The 24,803-nt window shown below is 35.2% G+C and overlaps 1 protein-coding gene across 3 annotated transcripts in view; it reads right to left on the bottom strand.

Moving 5' to 3' along the window:
* The window catches only part of meox2b (mesenchyme homeobox 2b), a 99,610-nt gene that overhangs the window by 34,080 nt on the left and 40,727 nt on the right, over positions 1–24,803 (bottom strand). For 2 of the 3 annotated variants that reach the window (XM_073930970.1, XM_073930971.1), the window contains 2 exons: positions 13,766–14,243; positions 9,002–9,174 (listed from right to left, as the gene is read on the bottom strand). In XM_073930970.1, coding sequence (XP_073787071.1) covers positions 9,002–9,174; positions 13,766–14,243 — 651 coding nt within the window. Of the gene's footprint in view, positions 1–9,001; positions 9,175–13,765; positions 14,244–24,803 lie in introns of those variants that run through there. The other variant, NM_001045124.1, reaches the window with a different exon arrangement.

The following is a 24,803-nucleotide window of genomic DNA, read 5'->3' as shown; positions in this document are numbered from 1 at the left end:
CTTTGTGTGGTTGAGTTATGAGGACTTCCTGTTCCATGGCGAAGCGTTGAGGTTTGTCATACCGCCACGGACACCCCCCTCTGCAAAAACTCTAGATCTTTATAATATATCACCGATAGAGCTTTCAGATGACACCACTCAATTTTGGTGCTGATACCATAAAATTTGTGGGAGGAGTTTGTTACAGTGTAAAACATGTCATTTCCTGTGGCCAGTAGGTGGCGCTATTTCTGTATATGGATATTGGCATGTAAAGGTTTTTAGGTCAGGACTCTTATTAAACGTGTGAATTTTGAGGCAGATCGGATGATGCATGCTTGAGTTATAACGACTGCCTATTTTGTGGTGAATCATCAACGTTTGCGAGGCCGCCACAGACACGCACATCGATGAAAACTCTAAAGCTTCGCAATTTAACATCACCAAGGCCTTTAGATGACAAACCCCAATTTTGGTGTCGATCGGATAAAATCCCTAAGAGCAGTTCGTTAAAATACAACGCCTGAAAATGGCAAAAACGCCACTTTTTCGCCGCAGGAAGTTAAAAATATCTGACTTCCTGTTGAGTTTGAGATATGGCTCCAAGAGACTTTTTCGTATGTTTTGGTGTGTTTGAGGTGTGTGCCAATTTTTGTGCATGTGCGTGATTCGTAGATCGGGGGCTCGTCCGTTTAATTTTTCTAGGTGGCGCTGTCGAGTAAATTTGCCACCCCCACTTCAATATTGTTATTAAGATGTGTTCAAGAGATGACGTTTATCAACCATGTGAAGTTTCAGGCAGATCGGACATTGTGTGGTTGAGTTATAAGGACTTCCTCTTCCATGGCGAAGCGTTGAGGTTTGTCATACCGCCACGAACACGCCCCTCTGCGAAAACTCTAGATCTTCACAATATATCATCGCTAGAGTTTTCAGATAACACAACCCAAATTTGGTGCTGATACGAAAAAAATTGTGGGAGGAGTTTGTTACACTGTAAAACATGTCATTTCCTGTGGCCAGCAGGTGGCGCTATATCTGTATCTAGATATCGGCATGTAAACGTGTTTAGGTCAGGACTCTTATCAAATGTGTGCATTTTGAGGCAGATCGGATAATGCATGCCTGAGTTATACCGACTTCCTGTTTTGTGGCGAATCGTCAAAGTTTGCGAGGCCGCCACGGACACGCCCATCGATGAAAACTCAAAAGCTTCGCAATTTAACATCGCCAAGGCCTTTAGATGACAAAACCCAATTTTGGTGTCGATCGGATAAAATCCCTAGGAGGAGTTCGTTAAAATACAACGCCTGGAAATGGCAAAAATGCCACTTTTTTGCCGCAGGAAGTTAAAAATATCCGACTTCCTGTTGGGTTTGAGATATGGCTCCAAGAGACTTTTTCGTATGTTTTGGCATGTTTCAGGTGTGTGCCAATTTTCGTGCATGTGCGTGATTCGTGTATCGGGGGCTCGTCCGTTTAATTTTTCTAGGTGGCGCTGTCGAGTCATTTTGCCACGCCCACTTCCGAGACCCATATCAACCTGCTATTTACACCGCGTTTGGTGTGTGTGCAAATTTTCATGAGTTTTCGGGCATGTTTAGACCCTCAAAAGTGCCCCGATAGGGGGCGGAATAATAATAATAATAATAATAATAATAATTAAAGCTGCAAGCAGCGATGATAGGGACCTCGCACCCGGGCTCACCGCCGCCCGGTGGCTTCAGGATGACAGAGAACAGCGAACAACATTAATTTAAGCCGATATATATAAATAACCAGAGAAAATCACAGATTTATGCCGAACTTCCTCCTGTCAGCAGGTGGCGCTATAATTGTGACTAAAGATTGTTATGTAGATGCCTTCAGTAGAAGAGTCTTATCAACCGTGAGATTTTTCAGGCAGATCGGACATTTTTTGGCTGAGTTATAAGCCAAACTACCTTCTGCCAGCAGGTGGCGCTATGACTGACTCAATTATGTTATGTGGATGTGTTCAGGAGAGGAATTTAATCAACCATTTGAAGTTTCAGGCAGATCAGAGATTGTGTGGCTGAGTTATAAGCCAAACTACATTCTGCCAGCAGGTGGCGCTATGACAGACTCAATATTATTATGTAGATGTGTTTAGGAGATGACTTTTATCCACAATGTAAAGTTTCAGGCAGATCAGACATTGTGTGGTTAAGTTATAAGGTAAAATTCCTTCTGTCAGCAGGTGGCGCTATGACTGTGACTCAATATAGGTAGGGGATATGTTCAAGAGGGGAATTTAATCAACCATGTGAAGTTTCAGGCAGATCGGACATTGTGTGGTTGTGGTATAAGGACTTCCTGTTTCATGGCGAAGCGTTGAGGTTTGTCATGCCACCACATACACGCCCCTCCGCAAAAACTCTAAATCTTCACAATATATATCATCGCTTGAGCTTTCAGATAACAACCAACCAAATTTAGTGCTGATACGAAAAAAATTTGTGGGAGGAGTTTATTACTCTGTAAATCATGTAATTTCCTGTGGCCAGCAGGTGGCGCTATAACTGTATCTGGATATTGGCATGTAAATGTGTTCTGGTATGGACTCTTATTAAACGTGTGGATTTTAAGGCAGATCGGATAATGCATGCCTGAGTTATAATGACTTCCGGTTTTGTGGCGAATCATCAAAGTTTGCGAGGCCGCCACGGACACGCCCATCGACAAAAACTTTAAAGCTTCGCAATTTAACATCGCCAAGGCCTTTAGATGACAAAACCCAATTTTGGTGTCGATAGCATAAAATCCCTAGGAGGAGTTCGTTAAGATGCATCGCCTGGAAATGGCAAAAATGCCACTTATTTGCCGCAGGAAGTTAAAAATATCCGACTTCCTGTTGGGTTTGAGATATGGCTCCAAGAGACTTTTTCGTATGTTTTGCCGTGTTTGAGGTGTGTGACAATTTTCGTGCATGTGCGTGATTCGTAGATCAGGGGCTTGTCCGTTTAATTTTTCTAGGTGGCGCTGTCGAGTCATTTTGCCACGCCCACTTCAATATTGTTATGGGGATGTGTTCAGGAGAGGACTTTTATCAACCATGTGAAGTTTCAGGCAGATCGGACTTTGTGTGGTTGAGTTATAAGGTCTTCTTATTCCATGGCGAAGCGTTGAGGTTTGTCATGCCGCCACGGACACGCCCCTCTGCCAAAACTCTAGATCTTCACAATATATCATCGCTAGAGCTTTCAGATAACACAACCCAAATTTGGTGCTGATACGAAAAAAATTTGTGGGAGGAGTTTATTACTCTGTAAATCATTACATTTCCTGTGGCCAGCAGGTGGCGCTATATCTGTATATAGATATCCGCATGTAAACGTGTTCAGGTCAGGACTCTTATCAAGCGTGTGAATTTTGAGGCAGATCTGATAATGCATGCCTGAGTTATAACGACTTCCTATTTTGTGGCGAATCGTCAAACTTTGCGAGGCCGCCACGGACACGCCCATCGATGAAAACTCTAAAGCTTCGCAATTTAACATCGCCAAGGCCTTTAGATGACAAAACCCAATTTTGGTGTCGATCGGATAAAATCCCTAGGAGGAGTTCGTTAAAATACAACGCCTGGAAATGGCAAAAACGCCACTTTTTCGCCGCAGGAAGTCAAAAATATCCGACTTCCTGTTGGGTTTGAGATATGGCTCCAAGAGACTTTTTCGTATGTTTTGGCATGTTTGAGGTGTGTGCCATTTTTCGTGCATGTGCGTGATTCGTAGATCGGGGGCTCGTCCGTTTAATTTTTCTAGGTGGCGCTGTCGAGTCATTTTGCCACACCCACTACCGAGACCCATAATAAACGTAAATTTTCGCCACTTCTGAGGCGTGTGCAAAGTTCCGTGAGTTTTCGGGCATGTTTAGCCCCTCAAAATCGCGATTCATTCCGGAGGAGAATAATAATAATAATAATAATAATAATAATAATAATAAACGGAGCAATTCCAATAGGGCCTACGCACCGTTTCGGTGCTCGGTCCCTAATAAACGGAGCAATTCCAATAGGGCCTTGCACCGTTCGGTGCTCGGTCCCTAATAAACAGAGCAATTCCAATAGGGCCTACGCACCGTTTCGGTGCTCGGTCCCTAATAACTGTTTTAAAAACCAGAATAAACTAAATGTATACACAACAATCTGTCCAGAAATGCGTTTCCCAAACAACGACTTAACTCCCAGCTGAATTATCATGGTACGATGCATCGTTTGGGAAAAGAACGATGTAGTGACTAGTGTTTCCCAAAATGCATAGTTTCTCTGTCGCAGATCCATCGCTTGAACCATGTTAGTTATAAAGTAAAACGACCATAATGATGCTCTAAACTGGGTGGAGTAACTTCTTTAGAGAAGAACCCAATCATTTCTTTGTGCAAATTATATTGTTTTACACAAACATGCATTTAAAATAAAATCCAATAATAGATTTGGTAAAAAACATGCACTCGCTTTCCATATTAATTCAAATTGATGGCACATATAGGGCCTATGTTTGCTTTACAAATATTATTGAGAATGACATATCATATTCTAAAACATAAAATCACTTACAAAAGCAAACACGTTCTAAAATTATATATAAATCATATAAATAAATATGTCTAAATAATAAGGCGATTTATCAAGAAATAAAATTTAATAATTATTATGTATTAGACATGAAAAATTATTTTTTGATTTTAATATTAATGATGATGATTGTTATTATTATATTATTATTATTAAGTAGGATATTGTTTATTTTATTATTTTTTTTAGAAAAGTCTACTTTTACAATTTACACTTTTAAACCACTGCAGAAAGTTCTAACCAGCAGGCCCATGTCATAAACAGTACAGATACTTAATGAATAACCCACTATAAATTAAAAGAATTAACGTATATGCTTTTTAACGTAACATAAATTCCATTTTTAAATAACAGGTCACCTATAGTTTTCGTCATAAGGCTGTGTTCAAAATGACATCAATGTTTTCAAAGTGCACTGCGAAGGGAGCACAATTATAAACATGAAGATCGCTAAAACTGAACTGTAAAAATAGTTATAAAGCAAATTACACCTAAGAGAGATGACATTAATGCTTTTTTACTTTTCATAATTACAACTTTGAATGTTAGAATGTTTTAAATGAATAGGGCATAGGGTGGATAAGTGGAAATAGAACACAGGCAGGAACTATGTTTCGAACTACAGCCCTAAAGGTATAGTTGCCAGTGCTCAAGTTTGCGACGCAGTTTGCGAATGTTTGTTGGAGCGACAGATTTGGGAAACGGCAAATACACAAACTATGTTTGTAACGACAGAACTTGCGACCTTAGTTGGCTAATGATGGTTTTGGGAAACGCACCCCAGGTCGGTATCCTCAGCAGTAAATACATGGAGCACTTTTAAACAAATGTTATTGTAAGCAAATTAATTAAATTTATTGAGATGGATTGTTGGTGATTGAATGGGTTTTGCCAGATTGAGTAGCTGTACATGAATAAAGGAAAAATTAAGACCTGTTTAAAAAAGATTTAGGATCTACAACACAATATTTCAGTAAATTAAAGACCTTTACGGCCTAAAATTTTGATTTTGGGATCTAAGACATTAAGTTTTTTTAAGACCCCGCGGAAGCCCTGTGTTAGGGTTAGTAAAAAAAAAAAAAAGAACTTAAAAGATAGATTTGTGAGGGTTGTACTTATATATGCTAAGCACTGTATAATTATATATTTTTAAAACAATTTATCAAATATAATCTTTTTGGGCTGTTATTTGTATTGTTTGAAATGTATTTGAAAGTATATTTTATTTACTGCATGGGCAAAGTAACTGCAGATCAGTGTTATTCTTTTCTGAAGCAGGTTTCTGGGAAGTTTGTAGATGATTGGCTCCAGCATTGGCTCACTGGTCTATTTCCACCTGGTCAGTAATGTGCTGATGTGAAGCTCCTGGTGACCCGCTGGCCCTCGTTCCAGATCCTGACTTGACACTCTGGTCGGCTCTGGGATGATCGAGCTGCTGCCTAAAACGGGCTGATGGGATGTGGAGCGAGCGGCGGCGCCTGACAGTTATATTTATATTATATTTCAAGCCTGATGGGGTTATTTTAGGAAGCGCAGCGCAGGTATTTTAGACCGAGCTCCTACATGAGTCAGCAGATTTCCTTACATGACACATTTTTTTGATTGAGCGGTGAGAAATGATTTCTGTTCAGCTGATTGGAGGAATAACGAGGGTGAAATGAGGCTTGTGAGCATCAAATACTTACTCATATATTTTAAAAGATCTGCTTTAATGTTTAAAATCATGTAAAATGGTAAGATATTGGTGAAATAACATTATCATTATTCAGTCCTACAGATACATTTATTGGTCATAATATTTCATCAGTTAATTTTACTTAATGTTTGTTAATGAATGAACAATGCATGTAAAGTATTTATTAAAGATAGTTCAACATTTGCTAATGGATTATTAAAACCCGAATTCATGCTTGTTTATATTAGCTAATACACACTGTGAGTTAACACATCAAGCATTAAACAACTATAAAAACATTAACTAATGTAAACAAAGATAAATACATATAGTAATAAATGCATTGTTCATTGTTTGCTCATGCTAGTAAATACATTAAATAACATTAACTAATACAACCTTATGATGAAGTGTTACCAATTTATTTAACAATAAACAACAAATACAAAGATATTAATGGAATTCGTAATTGTTTACACAATTATTTTGACAAAATAGATACTTATTAAATATGCTGTTAAAAAACAAAAATAAAACAGGTTTAAGTATCAAAAAGTGTAATTTGCTTTAATTTTTTGGGCAGAAAAAAAAGGAGAATGACATATTTAGAAAAATGTGTATATTTGGAACATTGGTGTATATATATATATATATATATATATATATATATATATATATATATATATATATATATATATATATATATATATATATATGTATATATATATATATATGTATATATATATATATTTTTTTTTTTTTTTTTTTGATAAAATATTAAAAGACTTCATTTAATCATCCCATTTGTCAGTTTTTAATTACTAAAAAAATCAGAAAATTCAGTACCATCACATTTTATTTTATGCATATTTAAAAAGCACAGCTTAGAGTAAGTACGTAGTTTAATTTTTACATGAATATATCTGTTACATTTTCACACATTTTACTCTTGTTTTGACATTTAATTTTCACAAACATTATTTGAAGCATTAATTTAGGCATTATTCGCATTTAATAAGCTTTACTTTTAATAAAATACAGATTTGTAAACCTATTTGATTCCCCTACCAAAATAGCACATCTCCAAAAGGGAAGTTTTTCATACTTTGGGATCTAAGATCAACCCACGTCCACAGATTTATTGGATTTGAGTCTTTGGATAGGAAGCATTTGTGTGGAGGAGTATACAAAGAAGAAATGGGAATGAAACACAAAAATGCAAATCTTATGTGAGTTGAACATGCAGTAGGGATTGATTTTAGGTCAGGACTCAGCTTGAATGATCTTAAACTCAGGAATGGGTGTGTGGGATCTGTGGGCCATTTTGAAGAAAGCATTTGTACAGTGAACTTCAACATGGTTTAGTTTTAAATGTTTTTAAGGAGTTAAAAGCAAGAATAGGTTATAGAGTAGGTTATCATGCTAAATGTTTTTATATTTTGAATTATTAAAAACCTCCTTGCTGAAAAATAGTTAAATAAAAAAAAAAAGATAGTGACAAAGTACAGAGATGCAAAATGAGTATTAGTTAGTATTTTTGGGCTGCATTGTGTTGATTAATGGATTTTATTACATGATGGTTCTCTATATGCCTCACAAGATGTGTTGGTACTATTTCTACACCGAATGACATGTTAGAGGAGGTCTTCTCTAAAAATGTTAACAAAACAAAATAAAATGAAAGATGACCTATTTTGTAAATCAGGATACTCATAATTTTTTTCTTCTTTTTTTTTGAAGAAGAAAAAGGTTAGATTAGACATATAACTTAATCAGACATATTGTAATATTTTTACAGCAAAGCTGAAAGTTTGAAAAAATTCTGGCTTTTCAACATAAATTGAAAAATGCAACAACAAATACTGCAATACTCAGTTATTTTAAACCTATTTGTTTTACTTTTGATTTATATTAAAGTCATTTTAGCAAGATACTAAGACACTAAACTTACCAAGTGACTTCTCCTCTGTATGCATTTTAAAGTCACTATTTTAAAGGTTTATATCATTGCAGCTAACTGGCAGATGGGAAAATCTGATGCCTCTGAATTAAATTTTTGACATTCCTGCTTGAAGCATTTTTCAGTACTGTTGTCCCTCTTTCTCTCTGTCATTTTCCCTCTCTCTTATCTAATAAAACCTATGATAATAATTAAACAAAAACAACTATTAAAGACATGAGATAAAGGGATACTTCACGTAAAACTTACATTTCTGTCATCATTTGCTCATCCAATACTGCAAACCTATTTGATTGTCTTCTGTTGAACACAGAAAAAATACTTTGAAGAATTTCGGAAACCATTACCCATTGACTTGTGTAATATTTTTATGTCGTTGGTGACAAGTATCCAACTTTTCTGAATATCTTCTTCTGTGTTCATCAGAAACAAACAAACAAACTCAAAGGTTTGGCACAAGAGAGTGAGAAAATAAGTAAATTTTCATTTTTGGGTGTACTATCCCTTTAATCATTATTCAATTTAACAATTTAAGTCATATAAGAGGTGATAAGTCCGTTTAAAGCAATGCAATTTAAAAGTTGTTCAACGGTAACTTGATCCAACTTCACGATTGAAAGCAATTGCTTTTACAGTATAACATAAAGCATTGTGTTTATCACTTTGTACAACTTAATCACTTCAAGTCAGCCTATTGTCAGGAGTCAGCCTATTTTATTCCTCCATATTTTTAAAGCCAATGGAAGTGCCAGTGTTATGTCTCCAGATAACATGCAAAAGCAGCTCAACGTACTTGTCTCTCTGTGAGGTCAAGGTTGACAGCGATTTCGTAACGTCTAAGCCGTGTCAGATAGTTGTGGTGAGCGAATTCTGACTCCAGCTCTCGAATCTGTTCCTTGGTGAACGCCGTGCGCTCCTTCCTAGGTTTACTGCTCACGTCTGACTTATAGCTCCCATCCTGGGAATCTGAAATGAAAAACAGATCACTTTCCAGCCGCTGTAAATGCACAGAAAAAGAAGGGGGGAAAAAAAGCAAAAAAAAGGGTGAAAAAAATAAGATGGTGTGATAAACTGCAGGGCTCTGAAATAAAATAAACGAACAAAAATAAAAATGAAAGCGGAACAATTTGGCCTGCCAATCAGGCTTTATTATGGCGATACGGCGGTGGGGTTTTTTAGCAAGCAGAGACGGAGCCAGAAAGCCCAGCACATGCTCTCAAATCTGGCCTGAATCACCAGGGCTTCGTTCACACTCTCCAACAATCAGATCAATTTACCCTTCGATTTCCACACATGGCTCCTTTAATAGAATTCATTGAAGGAACATTTCTGATTGGTCCAGTAATTGTCAACTTCAACCCTCATTGTAACCGGGTTGACTAAAGTTTCTTACTTTATTTATTATAGTTACAGAAATAGTTATGATATATCATATTATGAGGTACAACTAAATTCAGCAAAAATAGGAACCAATTTTATTTTCTAAAATACATCATAGTTAAAAGTACAATATGAAATTATTGTGTGTCTTTATTGCTGAGGAAAAGTTAAAAACAGCTTATTACACATTACATGTTGTAGCAATTTCTGAAGTTATGATGTGTCTTTATAATTGAGGTTTTTAAAAAATGCACTAATAAGAACAAATTGATTGAAGTTTGTTACACAGTATATTACAGTTAAAGCAATAGCAGTTATAGCAGTACATAAAGTTACAGCAATATTTAGTTATGGTGTGTCTATTATTACATTTTGTTTTTTCAAAAATTGGATCACAATTGATTGAAGCTTGCTATACAGTATATCAAGGTTAAATCATTATAGCAGTTATAGCAGTACATAAAGTTGTATTGTCTTTAGTATTGTTAATGCAAGTAATCTGCAAAATCAGGAGAGGATTTTAAAGACTAATTTAAAAGGAAACGAAATAGAAAATTATACAGCCTGGCCAGTTTCTTTACAGTTTTTTTAAGTAATAATGAAATTGAATAGTTTAGGAGAGCACAGTATGTACAGTGGAAGTCAATTGAATTATTAGCCCCCCTGAATAATTAGCCACCCTGTTTATTTTTTCTCCCAGTTTCTGTTTAATGTAGAGAAGATTTTTTTCAACACATTTCTAAACATAATAGTTTTAATAACTCATTTCTAATAACTGATTTATTTTAGCTTTGCCATGATGACAGTAAATAATAACTTACTAGATATATTTTAAGGCATTTAGTTCAACTAGGTTAACTAGGTTGACTAGGCAGGTTAAAATATTTAGCCAAGTAATAATGATGTATAACGATGGTTCTGTAGACTATCGAAAAAAATGTAGCTTAAAGGGGCTAATAATTTTGACCTTAAAATGTTTTTTTTATTATTAAAAATTTTCTAACTGAAATAAAGAAAATAAGACTTTCTCTAGAAGAAAAAATATTATAAGACATACTGTGAAAATTTCCTTGCTCTATTAAACATCATTTAGAAATTGTTTAAAACAGAAAAAAAATAAAAGAGGGCTAATATTCTGACTTCAACTGTAAAATCCAGAGCAAAGAATTTATTTGGTATTCATTTAATTAAACAAAATTATGCCAAATCATTTACTGTTAAAACAACAACAAATTATTAAAAAACACTCAAATCATTTGATTCTATTTTTTACATTTAGTTTTATACAAAACTAAATTCAAAGAATCTATCAAGTAGAAATAAATAGAAAAGTTGCTGCTTTAAATTCTTTAGTTGAATCAAATGAACTTTTCTAATCACTTCAACTTACATCAATCAAACTGACTCACAATATTAAGCCAAACTTAACATTAAGTAACTTTAAAACCTGATTAACTTATTTTAATAAGTTAAAGCAACGTAAAAATGTTTGTAACCTTGACTTTTTGTCATGATTTCTTTTACAGTGTAAAATTTTAAATAAATATATTTTAAAAATAAAAAGGTCATTATCTGTAAGAGTTTCCAATAAATATCTTTTGGCTTTCCTTTCAGTAGATGGGTGTGATTTAGACATCAAATTTTTGTCTCCTTTAAAAACACAGCTGCCCTAGAAATCCAAGTGTTTTTACATTACACAAGATTATGAGCTTTGAAAGTCATATTTCAATCCGACATCACTTTTCGGAATAATAATCTAAGATCTGTTGGGCCTATCGCTGCTACATCTCGACACGTGACACCACTCTAAATGGAAACCACACTGCTTTTGATAACTGCCAACAGACTGGAGGAAATTGGATTTGGTATAAAGGCACAGCAACTTCCAACAGGAGCCTTCTGGAAACTTCAACAACCATTGGGCATATCCATTAGTAGGCCATCATGTAATAAATTACAGACACCTAGATGAAAAACTACATGCAGGACTCGTCTCTGATGTACAGGAGAAGCTAGAGTAATTTACTTCAACTACAGTATAAAGACGGCAAAAATCACTCATTAGCTCAGAATCTATTGACTTTAAACAGAAAAACTGTTCATTTTTTTTCCTAAGGAAAAATCTTGGTGTTCAACACAGGTTTATTATTTATATAAATTTATCAATTATATCAATTTTAAGCCACATAGATCACCAGGTGTTACTTTTTCTATTGTTCTTGAAATTTAAGGGTCACAATTAAAAAAAAAAAGTCTCCAGCTGCAGATCTGACTGTTTTCTCCAGCCGTAAATGCTGTGTGTGTGTGTGTGTGTGTGTGTGTATCAAAAGCGCAGCTGCGGGCAGTGAGAGAGTTTAACAGCGGCTTTCACCTGTGCTCTATTAAAGACCTGAGGGTAAATGCCAGAGTGACTTACACCTCTGAGACTGATGAGAGAAAGAACCAAGGCTGCCTCGGCGCACCAGACCCTGCCATTAAAACACCACTGCGCCTCATCCCGCACAGACAGAACTTTCTTCTCTTTTTGGCTAAATTTGATATTTCTAATTCAAGAAACAATATCTATACATAAATGATAAACCTAACTGAGAAAACTGCTACAATTCAATTCATTTTAAACATTGCACGCTTCGCTATAGAGCAAATGTGTGGAACAGTTTGTGTGTGTGTGTGTGTGTGTAAATATGATCCTTATGTCAGATATGTAAAATGAATTGCAGTTTCATTTCATACATGCTGACTTTCGCTTTAACAACTTTAAATTTGACTTAAAAGCTACAGTTGATTCTCTACTTATTGTGAGTTTAATATTCTAATATTAAAACAAATCTATTTACTCTATTTAACATTTTTGCTTAACTGCACTAAAAAAATTATTCAAAGATGATTCCTGGGATTTACCTTTTTTTAAGTTAAGTGGCTGAAACTATTTATTTGGGCTGAATTTAAACGAACAAATTAAGTTGAACAATACTAAATTTAATTAGTTTGGTTAAATTCAACAAAAATAAATAGTTTGCAACATAATTTTTCAGTGTGTCTAGATACTGTACAAATTGTGAACAAATATATAAAATATATTTTATTTAAATTTTAAATTTTGAAAGTAGACTTCAATCCGTTACAATTCGTTTAAATAATTCAAAATAATTTGATGTCAAAATATAAAGGTTGACTAAACTTGACTAAACTAAACACAATTGTCTAATGTTTCTGTTATATTAAACATAATTTAGCAAAAGTATACATTTTCCATTCATATTTTATACATTTTTGAAACATTAACAATGAATATGGATTCCCCCTTTGATTTTTTTTTCTTTTTTAAATATTTGAAAATGATGTTTAACAGAGCAAGGAAATTTTCACAGTATGTCTAATAATATTTTTTCTTATGGAGAAAGTCTTATTTGTTTTATTACGGCTAGAATAAAAGTAGTTTTAATTTTTTAATAAACATTTTAAGGTCAAAAATTGTAGCCCCTTTAAGCTATATTTTTTTGATTGTCTGCAAACAATTGTTATAAAATAACTTGCCAAATTACCCTAACCAGCCTAGTTAATCTAGTTAAGCCTTTAAATGTCACTTTAAGCTGTATAGAAGTGTCTTGAAAAATATTTAGTCAAATATCATGTTCTGTCATCTTAGCAAAAAATAATAGAATTCAGTTAATAAAAATTAAAACTTTATTAAAACTATTATGTTTAGAAATGTGTCGAAAAAAATCTTCTCTTTGTTAAACAGAAATTGGGGAAAAATAAACAGTGAAACTAATGATTAGGGGGGCTAATAATTCTGACTTTAACTATGATATGAAATAGTGCATCCATAGTTTCCTGAAAAAAAAGCAGCAAATGTTTGAGCAAACACTCGATAATATTTTTTTTTATATTTTTTTCTGTAATAATTTATACTTTTGGAAATTGTTTTTAGAATCATAAATATTTGGTAAATCAATCAAATTCCTGACCAAAATGAGAGTCCTAAACTATTCTGATCAAGTTTAATTAGAATTGAAATTCACTTCTCGAGTCATGACTTGGACACTAATAATAAATAATAAATGTAACAAGTTTCTAAAAATTTTAAAAGACGCTAAATATTTCACATTTACTAAACCACTTCTTTTCTTCTGAATGCAAAAGAACGAGAAAGACAACACTGTGGTCCACGTACCTGAACTGTCGCTCTTTCCTTTGCTGCTCCTTCTTTCCGGCTCAACAGGTGACATGTTCTGTCTCCCGTACTCTCCAGGCACGCATGACACCCCAGAAGGGTCACTTCCAGTGAGTGTTGGGTTACCGGCGCACATGCCCTGCGAACCCGCTCCAGTGCCGCACAGTTCTGGAGCAGCAGCGTCCGGGTGCGGCAGACAGAGCCCGTGCCGCTCACTCTCTATAGACGGCATCTGTGGGACGTGCCACTGATGATGCTGCGGGTGGTGTGGATGCTGCGGAGCGGGGTGAACTCTGTGATGAGCTCCTCCAAAACTGCTCTCCTCCCCGGCGTAGCTGCAGGGCGGTGAAGGTCCCGGGAGGTCGGGGTAGGAGATGTGATCAGAGCGGCCATGGAGTGCCTGGGTGAACGCCGGGTGCAGAGCTTGAGACGGGGCATGCGGGTTTCGAAGGCATCCGAACAGAGAGTGATCCATGATCTACAGATCCACAGAAAACACACAGCCTCGCACCCGTGGCCGCCGTAGTCCAGGCGAAAGGAAGAGGGCGATGAAAGGCAAGGCCTCCGGTAATCCTGAGCATGCAGCCCCGTTGCCAGGCCGAAAAAGAGGGTAAACACACACGCACACACACACCCTGCGAAAGAGGAAGCTCGGGTGACAGACGAGGGTAGAGAGAGAGAGAGAGAGAGAGAAAGAGAGAAATAGACAGAGCTGTCGGGGCCCAAGTGGAGACTGCACTGCTGGAGAAGTGGAGTTGGAGCGAGGGAACGAGGGAGGGGGGGTTGAACGGCGGTGCTGGAGGAATGGATGTTATATATAGGGCGTAACATGAGAGGGAGGTTGGGTCGCTACTGACCACATGCATACAATCTTCCTCTAGAACAGCAAGGTACAATAAATCTGAGGCCAGCCAAGTAGTTCCGGGCTCACGAAAATGGAGGAAGGGGGGTGCGATATTTTGGACTCGGGCTATTCGATCTCATGGATGCTTTTTCTAAGAAATGAGGAGTTGCATAAGCAGCTAAAGAGTGAGCATGAAGGAAGGGGTTATGGGGGTTTGAAGGAAGGGATGGAGGATGGGGTGAGGGGTGCTATCTGGTGTCAATGTGTTTACCTAAAATCATCTTCCTAGCTACCTTTACATTTAGTCATTTAGTAGGCGCTTTTGTTTAAAATGATTAAAAAACGAGGAGGCATTCAGTGATTCAATAAGAGGCAATGCGCACACAAGAAGTGCTAATTATACACACAAACTGTTAGAGTAAAGAATCATTCACACTACGAGTGACTCGCAGTGGCAAAGCAACAAGCGACCATTCATTTCAAAGGAGAGCAATCGACTTCCGACAACCTCTGCGTACGTGAGCGACAGTGTTGAGAAGTTGACAATCCTTCAACTTTATGCAAATGAGGAGCGACTTTCTTGCGCAAAAGCCAATAGGAGCACCAGTAGAGCTCATGTGATGCTCTCTCAGCTCGCTCAGATGCCGGTTGTATTTGTGCTGTATAAACATACAAAGACCTGTGTATTCAGCAGATCGCCACCAAGAGCGACAGGCAGCTACAAAGTCGCTGCTAGTGTAAATGGCGAGTGTTTTTTTTTTAAAGAGAAAGAGAAGTTTGTACAGGTGGTTTGTCAAGCCCACTAACCTGTGTGAAGCACACTTCATAAATGCACAGTGTTTTTTTATTGTGCATGTGTTGATTGTAAGAACATACAAATGTGCAAAGATGGTGCAAGTGTCAGTTATAATGTCAGAGAGATGAAAGATTGTGTTTTCTACAGAAAAGTGTGGACTTAGTGATTATGGCGCCTTAAGCAATTCCAGGTATGGGGCCCTATAGCATTGAAACTCAAAATGTTCTCTTTCATTCATTCATTCATTCTCTTTTCAGCTTAGTCCCTTTATTAATCTAGGGTCACAATTGCGGAATAAACCGTCAACTTGTCCAGGATTTGTTTTATGCAGCGTATGGCCTTCCACACACACACACACACACACGCACGCACGCACGCACGCACGCACACACACACGCACACACGCACGGCCAATTTATATTATTTAATTCACCTAGCACATGTCTTTGGAAATCTTCTTAATGTAAAATTAACCAATAAATTCACAATTAAAAAACAACTATGAACAAACTATTAAAACTAACTATGTACAGTTAATTAGTCATATCTGTGATTATGTTTTAATATTTGTATGTGCAGTATGGAAGGAGAGATCCACTATTCATGGAGGCACCCGATTTTAAAAAGAAGTAATAACGTTAAAATTTCAACGGTTATAGACGGACTTTACAACATATGATATAAAATTACTAAAAGAGCTATATGATTAATACAAGCTTCTTGGCATTGGTTGGGGCCCCCTAATTCCCCGGGGCCCTAAGCGGCCACTTACCTAGCTTATTGGTAAAGTACGCCCCTGTCTACAGGTGGTTTGTCAAGCCCACTCACCTGTTAGCACACTGTAAAACATAACAGTGAACTTTATCAAATGAAATGAGTGTAGTTAACTCATTTAGTTAATTTACTGAAAGTTCATTATACTCATTTGAAACGAGTTTTGAAATCAGTGTTGAATGTAATGAGTTACTTAAATATGTCATTACTTCAACTTAAATGGTGTAAGTTCACAGTACTCAAATAGAACTCAAATGGTTTGTAGCAATTGGTCTCCTAAAATGTTTTGAGTTGCCTTAACTTATTGGGTTTCACAGTACTCAGTTGGTTTGAGTTCTGTTCATTTATTGGGTTTTAAGGTGCTCAGATTGCTTCGTTTACTGAAATGGATTAAGTATACAATACTCAGAAGGATTAGTTTTTGAACTTAAATGGTTTGTTGCAATTTGTTTCCTCAAACAGTTTGAGTTACCTTAACTTTTTAGGTTTTACAGTGCACCATGAAATCCAAGCAATGCTTTATGACTTTAAAGAGGATTATTTTCCAGCAAAAAAATGTTGCAAAAAGGCATATCCAATGGCATTTAACAGAACTTCTTGTCTACGTAAAACTGCTAAAAGAAATATTTTTATGTTTTGGATAAAATGGCAATTTTTATTTTAAATTAAAACAGTTAATCAAATTCAATACTGACAGTCTGTCTACTCTGCAATAATTCAGAATGTGTTGCAAAAATCTGTCACTAATCCAAATGGCAAGCTGGACTTGCTGTAACAGACATAAAACTATATGCAGATTTCTATAAATCTGTCTAGAAATAGATACGCTGGTCACTTGCAAAAAAAAAATAAAAAAATAAAAATCTTGAGAACACAGATGCTGTTCATTCCTATTTGTATTTCTTAAATGGAAAACCATATTTCTCTCCCAGGACCTTTAAAAAGGCATATTTGCTTGTCGTGAAAACTCCAAGTTAACAGTACAGGGAAAATGATATATTTTAACGAACATATTACTGAAAACAAAACCTATTTTATTGACTTTTATTCAGTGTTCAAGCTGCGAAATAAAATGATTGAAAGAACCATTTATTTTTTAATTTCACTTTATAGATTTTAACCACAATGAAATAACAACTCTCAGCAATGCAGAGATCATAAAGGATCTTGTTTTTTATGTGGTGGAAACTTGAAGAAAGTGCCACTCGTGAATGCACTGCACTTACAAAAAAAGCTGACAGAATGGAAATAAAACGGTTTAATCTTCTTTCAACAGTCTAATAAAATAATCATTAATATAGGCTTGCGGCAAGTCCATTGTTTATCAGAATCATTTCATCTTTTGTACATGATTACTTTGCTGTACATTTAATTAAAAAATTGCAATTGTTCTGAAGATAAAAACACTTTTCCCCCCAGTTTTATTGAATCCAGAACTCAGACTGGTAATTTAGCACTTTTATGATTGGTGTAGCTCAGCTGGTGCAAAAATATAATAAAAATAAATCAAATATATAAAAAAAGCTGTAGACTTTCCACCCATCCTTCCACCATATTTCACACAATACACCATTAGCGGCTCTGTATTCACCCCTGAATGTTGCTATTCAAAAACATCACCGTCTCAACCAAGCGTCTTTTACATTCAGCACTATCTCTACATTTAGATGACTGCGGTGAACCAAACACGCACATGAGCCTGAACCCAGAAAGGAAATTAGCTTCATTTCGAGGGGAAATGACTTTAACAGACCACCAAAAATCCAATGTGGGTGTTGCAGCTCGGCTCAGACTGACTGCTATGTCCAGTGGTCCTGTATTAAGCTTCAAAAGAAAATATAGTGTTTATTTAACAAATTAGGCCAATTAGTCGTTATGTAAAGTAATCTCTGAGAATGGCCCCCGGGTGCGTATTAATGTTCATATGGTTTCGGTTTTTGCCTCAGACCCTGCGCCATGTCATTGCCCTCCGGCCTCCGAGCGGTTATAAGAGTCTCTCCTTTTCTCCTCCGTAAGCCTCTGTAATAGTGAACCGCTAATTTGACAGGTCCCGAAGGAGAAGGGATTTTCTGCAGGTGACTCCTCTCACCTGGTGGCCAGTTCTTAAATGTGTGACAGAAGGTTGAGCTTGTCTGACAGCCTAATGCTTATTAGATTTTTGTCAGATTTCGAAGAGGCCTCTCCAGCCTGTCGGAGTCAATCAGACATGAACGAGAGGAAAACCAGACAGATGATTGTTAAAATAGAGCGATATTTTTTTCCGGGATTTTATTACCGTTGTTTTTGGGAGATAATTGGGAGTTTAAATGATAGCTTAGCATCACATATTTGTTATTTAAAGGGATAGTTCAGGCAAAAAAAAAAGAAAATTCTGTAATTTTTTACTCTCCCTCTATTAGTTTCAGAATTGTTTGAGGTTTTTTTTCTTCTATTGAACACAAAAGAAGATATTATGAAGAATGTTGCAGCAATTGATTTCCATGGTATTTACTTTTTTTAAATTAATGACAATTACTACAGGTTTTCATTATTCTTTAAAATATCATCTTTTTTATAGTTATGTCTATAACATTAGTTTATTATATCAGCATTAGTTAACATTAGCTAATTTAGTGCATGTATTAATTTGTCAACATTAATTGATAACTCAAGTGCATTACACTGTAAAAATGCAGGGTTGCACACAATTCATTCATGTCCTCCTAACATAAATTGTTTAAGTTAACTAAATTGTTTTTACAAATTTAAGTGGATTGAACATAACAATTAAGTTGTCCTCAAAAAAACTGAAGACTTGTATTGATTCAGCTCCTTTTAAATATAGTTGAAAATTAGAATTATTAAACCCCTTGAATTATTACCTCCCCTGTTTATTTTTCCCCTAATTTCTGCATAACGGAGAGTAGATTTTAACATATTCATTTTAATAATTCATTTCTAATAACTGATTTATTTTCTCTTTGTCATGATGACAGTAAATAATATTTAGATTTTTTCAAGACACTTCTATACAGCTTAAAGTGCCATTTAAAGGCTTAACTAGGTTAATTAGGTTAACTAGGCAGGTTAGGGTAATTAGGAAAGTTATTGTATAACGATGGTTTGTTCTGTGGACTATCGAACCAATATATAGTTTAAAGGGGCTAACAATTTTTACCTTAAATTTTTTTTTTTAATTAAAACTGCTTTTATTCTAGCTGAAATAAAACAAATAAGACTTTCTCTAGAAGAAAAAATATTGTCAGACATACTGTGAAAATTTCCTTGCTCTGTTAAACATCATTTGGGAAAAATTTATAAAGAAAAAAATTCAAAAGGGGTCTAATAATTCTGATTTCAACTGTAAGTAGTTTGAACAAGCAGCAAAAAAGAGTGTATTTACTAGACCTTTTTAAAATCAGAGGATGTATTTGTTAATATTTTTTATAATGTTTTATAATGTTTTTAATGTTTTAATATTTTTTTAAAGTGTAATCAATACTCTGTCAAAAATTACATCCACTGCAATTGCAACATTTCAATGCATCCAAATTTGTTTCAAAATATAAATACTAACATAACTAACATGTACTTAAAAATATATATTGTAGGTTCACCATCTTTGTTTAAAATGTTTTTCTTTTTCAGAATTTGATATTAGTATTTTTCTTATTTGTTTTGTCGAACACAAAAAGTTATTTTGAAGAACTTTGTGAAATGGTAGACATTGACTACAGATATCACTGGTTATTGATATCCAACAGAATATCTTCTTTTGTGTTCAGCAGAAGATGAAGATGACTGAACTATATGTTTAATACCATATTGTATCTGTTTGTCATGCTATACATTGTCATTTTCACGTCATTTCATTCTGTTCATTTTTAAACACGTTCTATTTTTACAAGGCCCCGTGACGTTCATTAGCGCAGTGGAAAAGGAGCACGGAGACGAAACCGCTAACTCTGGTATCTGTTAATGCCAGACCTCAGACAGACATTTCCAATAGGATACTACGAGTGGGTTCAGTGTAATGTGTGCTGCTTTGTAATGAGAGGATAAAAGGAGTCGAAGGAGGAGGAAGTGATGCGTTTCATATTAACACACAAAGACTGAGGGAATATAGAGCCCTCAGAAATCTCTGCTATGCTTGAGCCACTTTATAGAAGTCTTTGTGAAGCTATTAAAAAACAAAAATGGTGTCACATGATTAATTCCTGAACACTTTGAGATTCTTTTAAGTTATTGTCATACATGAGGGTTGTGTGTGCATGTACAATGATTTAATTTCTAAAATTAAATACTAATACTAAAACTTTCAAAACGGCAAATAAAACAATAATATTATAATACTATTTCAGTGTTTTAACCATGGTATGGTTAATTCAATGTGTTAATGCTGATTGTTGATTTTATTTAATAATTAAAATAGCTTGTTCAACCACTAAATCTAACCATCTATTCAGATTTAAAATTAAGCATTTAGAATTGAGTAATTGTTTCAAATACCCTTAGGTCTGGAGTAATAAACGATATTATTTTGAATCACAATAAAAATTATGTCAATAGCTCTGGACTTTTGATCAAAGAGCCAATGAGCAATTCCAGCGCTATGTATGTGGCATTTGCAGTAAAATCTCAAAACATAAATTCACAATGAAAGTAAATGTGAACATTATATTGAAATATCTGTTTATATTTTCCAAAACAACTAACCACAGAGTTATGGGAGCAGAAAATTTTCAATCTGTAAACATGTTATTTTTATTTTAAATGAGGGAAATAAACATGCGTTATGGATGCGACAAAAAAAGTACGCAAGTTTACAGTCTACAACATACTTTGTAGAAATTCTGCGAATTAAACTGCAAAACCCAAAACAAACAATGTTCATCAAAAGGATGCGTTCTCTCTATAGAACAAAAATTATTGATTTTATTTTATTTGACATTTTTTATACAATTATGAGGAAAAAGTGACGTTATAGATGTAACACCTCTCCGTTATGGATGTGACATATGTGAAATTAGCACTTGTGTGATTTTGGTAAATCAAATATAATAGTTTGAAAATATTAACAGAGACCTTTTTTAGTATTTTTAAAGCACTGTAAAATACTTGCTTGCACAACAAAAAAAAAAAGGCAGAAACGGTGTCGATATTTTGGTGAAATTTTTTTTTTTTTCATGGCAAGGTTGACATTTGCATGGAATTGTGCACACACACACACACACACACACACACACACACACACACACACACACACACACACACACACACACACATCATCATCATCATCATCGTGCAATATGGAAAATAATTATGGAGATTCCATTTTTGCCATATCACCCAGCCCTAAAATACCATTTTATAATATTTAACATTATCAAAAAGCAATTCATTTGTTTCAGTGTTCATTAAGGTTTGATAAGATTAGATAAAAAGCATAGCTGATTATTGTCATATTGCTCTAATGCATTTAACATTTACTAATACATTAAGTTGAAATGTATTTTTTCTTGTTAAATAATGTAGTTTTATAGTTTTAATAAATAGAACCTTGTTCTAAATTTGCATTTATTCGATAGCAAATTACCCTAATTGCAATTACTGTAACTAAATGAATATTAATTTGTATGTAACTTTTAAAAACATTTAATGCTTGGACCCTTAATAGTTTTAAAATATCAAGGTTCCCCACCTTTGTTTGTTTTCCTTTATACTGTTATGTACAGTACTACTTCATTTCTTTCCTGATCTACTTTATAATTAAATTCACTAAATGCCATCTATTACATTGAAAAATCCATTTATTAAATCATTAGCTATGATATCAGTTTAGCTGTGCTACAATAAATTTAAATTAAATTCTTGTTCACAAAGTTTAGTGGCTATCAGTGTCTCAATCAATAGCATCCAGTCTAGAGCTCCCTGCATGTGTTTTAATACATTTCAGAGTATCTGATTGAGACTGTACAGACAAAGCGACTGCGCTCATGACACAAGCTGAGACTAATGTATTCCATGCAGAGTCTATAGACTTTGTCTTCGAATTTGTTTCTGGTGGCCACAAAAAAAAGTAGTACTGGCATATGTTAGACGCTGAAAATGAAGAATTGTTGCCGGCTACTCCAGCTTCGCTCTGTACCTCCAGCACGACATGTTGTTCTAATATTAGAAATAATTCAGAAAAGTGAAGTCGACATCCTATGATTTAATGGCTTTCCTTCTCCTATTAAATTCTTCAAGCAATGGCCGACATCTTAAACTACGTTTTACTTTGCCTATGGGTTTTGTATTGGCATAACCTTTTTTTATTCTGTTTCATCTCTGAACATTTTAGCCACAGAGTTGACGCTAATGATTTTCATGCATATGTTTTTAACAGACACAATCTCAGAATATTCCTTGCTGGGATTCAGGGCGGCATCAATCTCAATTTCTGGATCGTTCTTGTTCATTACTAAAATACAGGCACCGAGACTCACATACCAAACCATAAAGGACACATTATCTCAGTGCTGTTCTATGGAAAAATTTTCCTTAGAGAATTACAGATTTAGGATTTGCTTGTTAAAAAAAAAAGTCTGCTTACTGTGAAGGGCAAACACTGTCAAACTGCCGATTATGCCTGAGGCTGAATTGAATATTTAGTGACATAATTTGATATTCACTGCTAAAATAAAAATGTTTATAATGGTAAGGTTTTAAACTTAAAAGAATGACATATTGGTTAAAACCTAGGTAATCTTTAAATAGGTGCCTAAACATCCTTTAATATTAACTTTAACTTTTGTGTATCCCATTCAAATTATTATATGTTAATGTTTTTGCAATAAGTATATATATTTTATAGTCATCTAGCCTGATCTGAAATACAGTTTTAAAAAATACTCATACTCCAGTCTTCAGTCACAAGATGACAAGCTGATTTGATGCTCAACAATTGTGATGCAGTTTTCATAGTTCATGTTTTGTTTTACTCCTTCCCATGAATTAAGGCTTTGGAGTAAAACATACTGTGATTTTTCTCCATCTAATGCAAATGAAAATATCCCATACATTGCATTGCATCCCGTACAGCATTTGTGACGGTCCAAACTCTACGTTAAAGTCAAATTAATGCATTCAACCCCAGTAGCCAGGTCCAAGATAGATATTTAGGGTAAAAAAAACAGCAATTAAAATTGTCGATTGTTTTTTCTAAAAAAATAAAATAAAATAAAAAAAGCTCATAAACAAGACCCCTTGGGTTTGTACAAGAACAAAAACAAAAAAAAAAGAAAAGAAAAACAGTTTCTCATCGACAGCATATATACTTACTGGCCACTTTATTAGACACACCTTACTAGTACTGTGAAACCCCTTTTGACTTTAGAACTGCCTTAATCTTTCGTGCCATAAATTCAACAAGGTACTGGCAACATTCCTTGGAGATTATGGTTCATATTGACATGATAGTATCTCATAGTTGCTGCAGATTTGTCTTCAATTCCACCACATCTCAAAGGTGCTCTATTGGATTGAGATCTGGAGACTGTGGAGGCCATTTGAGTACAGTGAACTCATTGTCATGTTCAAGAAACCAGTCTGAGATGATTTGCACTTTATGACGCGTTATTCTGCTGGAAGTAGCCATCAGAACATGGGCACACTGTGGTCATAAAGGGGCAGATATGGTCAGCAACAATACTCAAGGCTGTAGGCTGTGGCAAATTGAATTGGTACTAAAAGGCCCAACTTTGGCCAAGAAAATATCCCCCACACCATTACACCACCACCCCAAGCCTAAACCGTCGATACAAGGCAGGATGTATCTATGCTGACAGGAGTGGCACCCATTGTGGTATTCTGCTGCTGTAGCCCATCTGCCTTAAGGTTTGACGTGTTGTGTGCTCAGAGATGCTCTTCTGCAGACCTCGGTTGTATCGAGTGGTTATTTGAGTTACTTTCAGCTCGAACCGCTCTGGCAATTCTCCTTTGACCTCTGGCATGAAGAAAGCATTTGCGCCCACAGAACTGCCGCTCACTGGATATTTTCTCTTTTTTAAACCATTCTCTGTAAACCCTAGAGATGGTTGTGCGTGAAAATCCCAGTAGTTCAGCAGTTTCTGAAATACTCAGACCAGCCTGTCTGGCAACAACAACCATGCCAAGTCACTTAAATCACCTTTCTTCCACATTCTGATGCCCAGTTTGAACTGCAGCAGATCGTCTTGAACATGTCTGCATGCCTAAATGCATTTAGTTGCTGCCATGTGATTGGCTGATTAGAAATTTGCTTTTGGACAGGTGCACCTAATATAGTGTCCGGTGAATGTCTTAGATATATAGTTAATATGCCAAAATAAGTTTATGTCTATTATGTTGCATCCTTAAGTTCAATTGATTGATTGATTGATTGATTGATTGATTGATTGATTGATTGATTGATTGATTGATTGATTGATTGATTGATTTATTGATTGATTGATTGTAGGGATGTAATAATATTGTAAATACCATCATACCGCAACAGTAATTTTTTTCAATATTACCGTAGGGACATGACTCAATAAAACTATATTTCTGAGAAAAGTTTGCTAAGGCGAATGAAGCGAACAGGAGGTAGCGGGAACTACAATTCCCATCAGCCTAGGCGTGGC

This window comes from Danio rerio, chromosome 19 (assembly GCF_049306965.1).
Source record: "Danio rerio strain Tuebingen ecotype United States chromosome 19, GRCz12tu, whole genome shotgun sequence".
NCBI lineage: Eukaryota > Metazoa > Chordata > Actinopteri > Cypriniformes > Danionidae > Danio > Danio rerio.
This window is presented reverse-complemented; position numbering and strand designations above follow the sequence as displayed.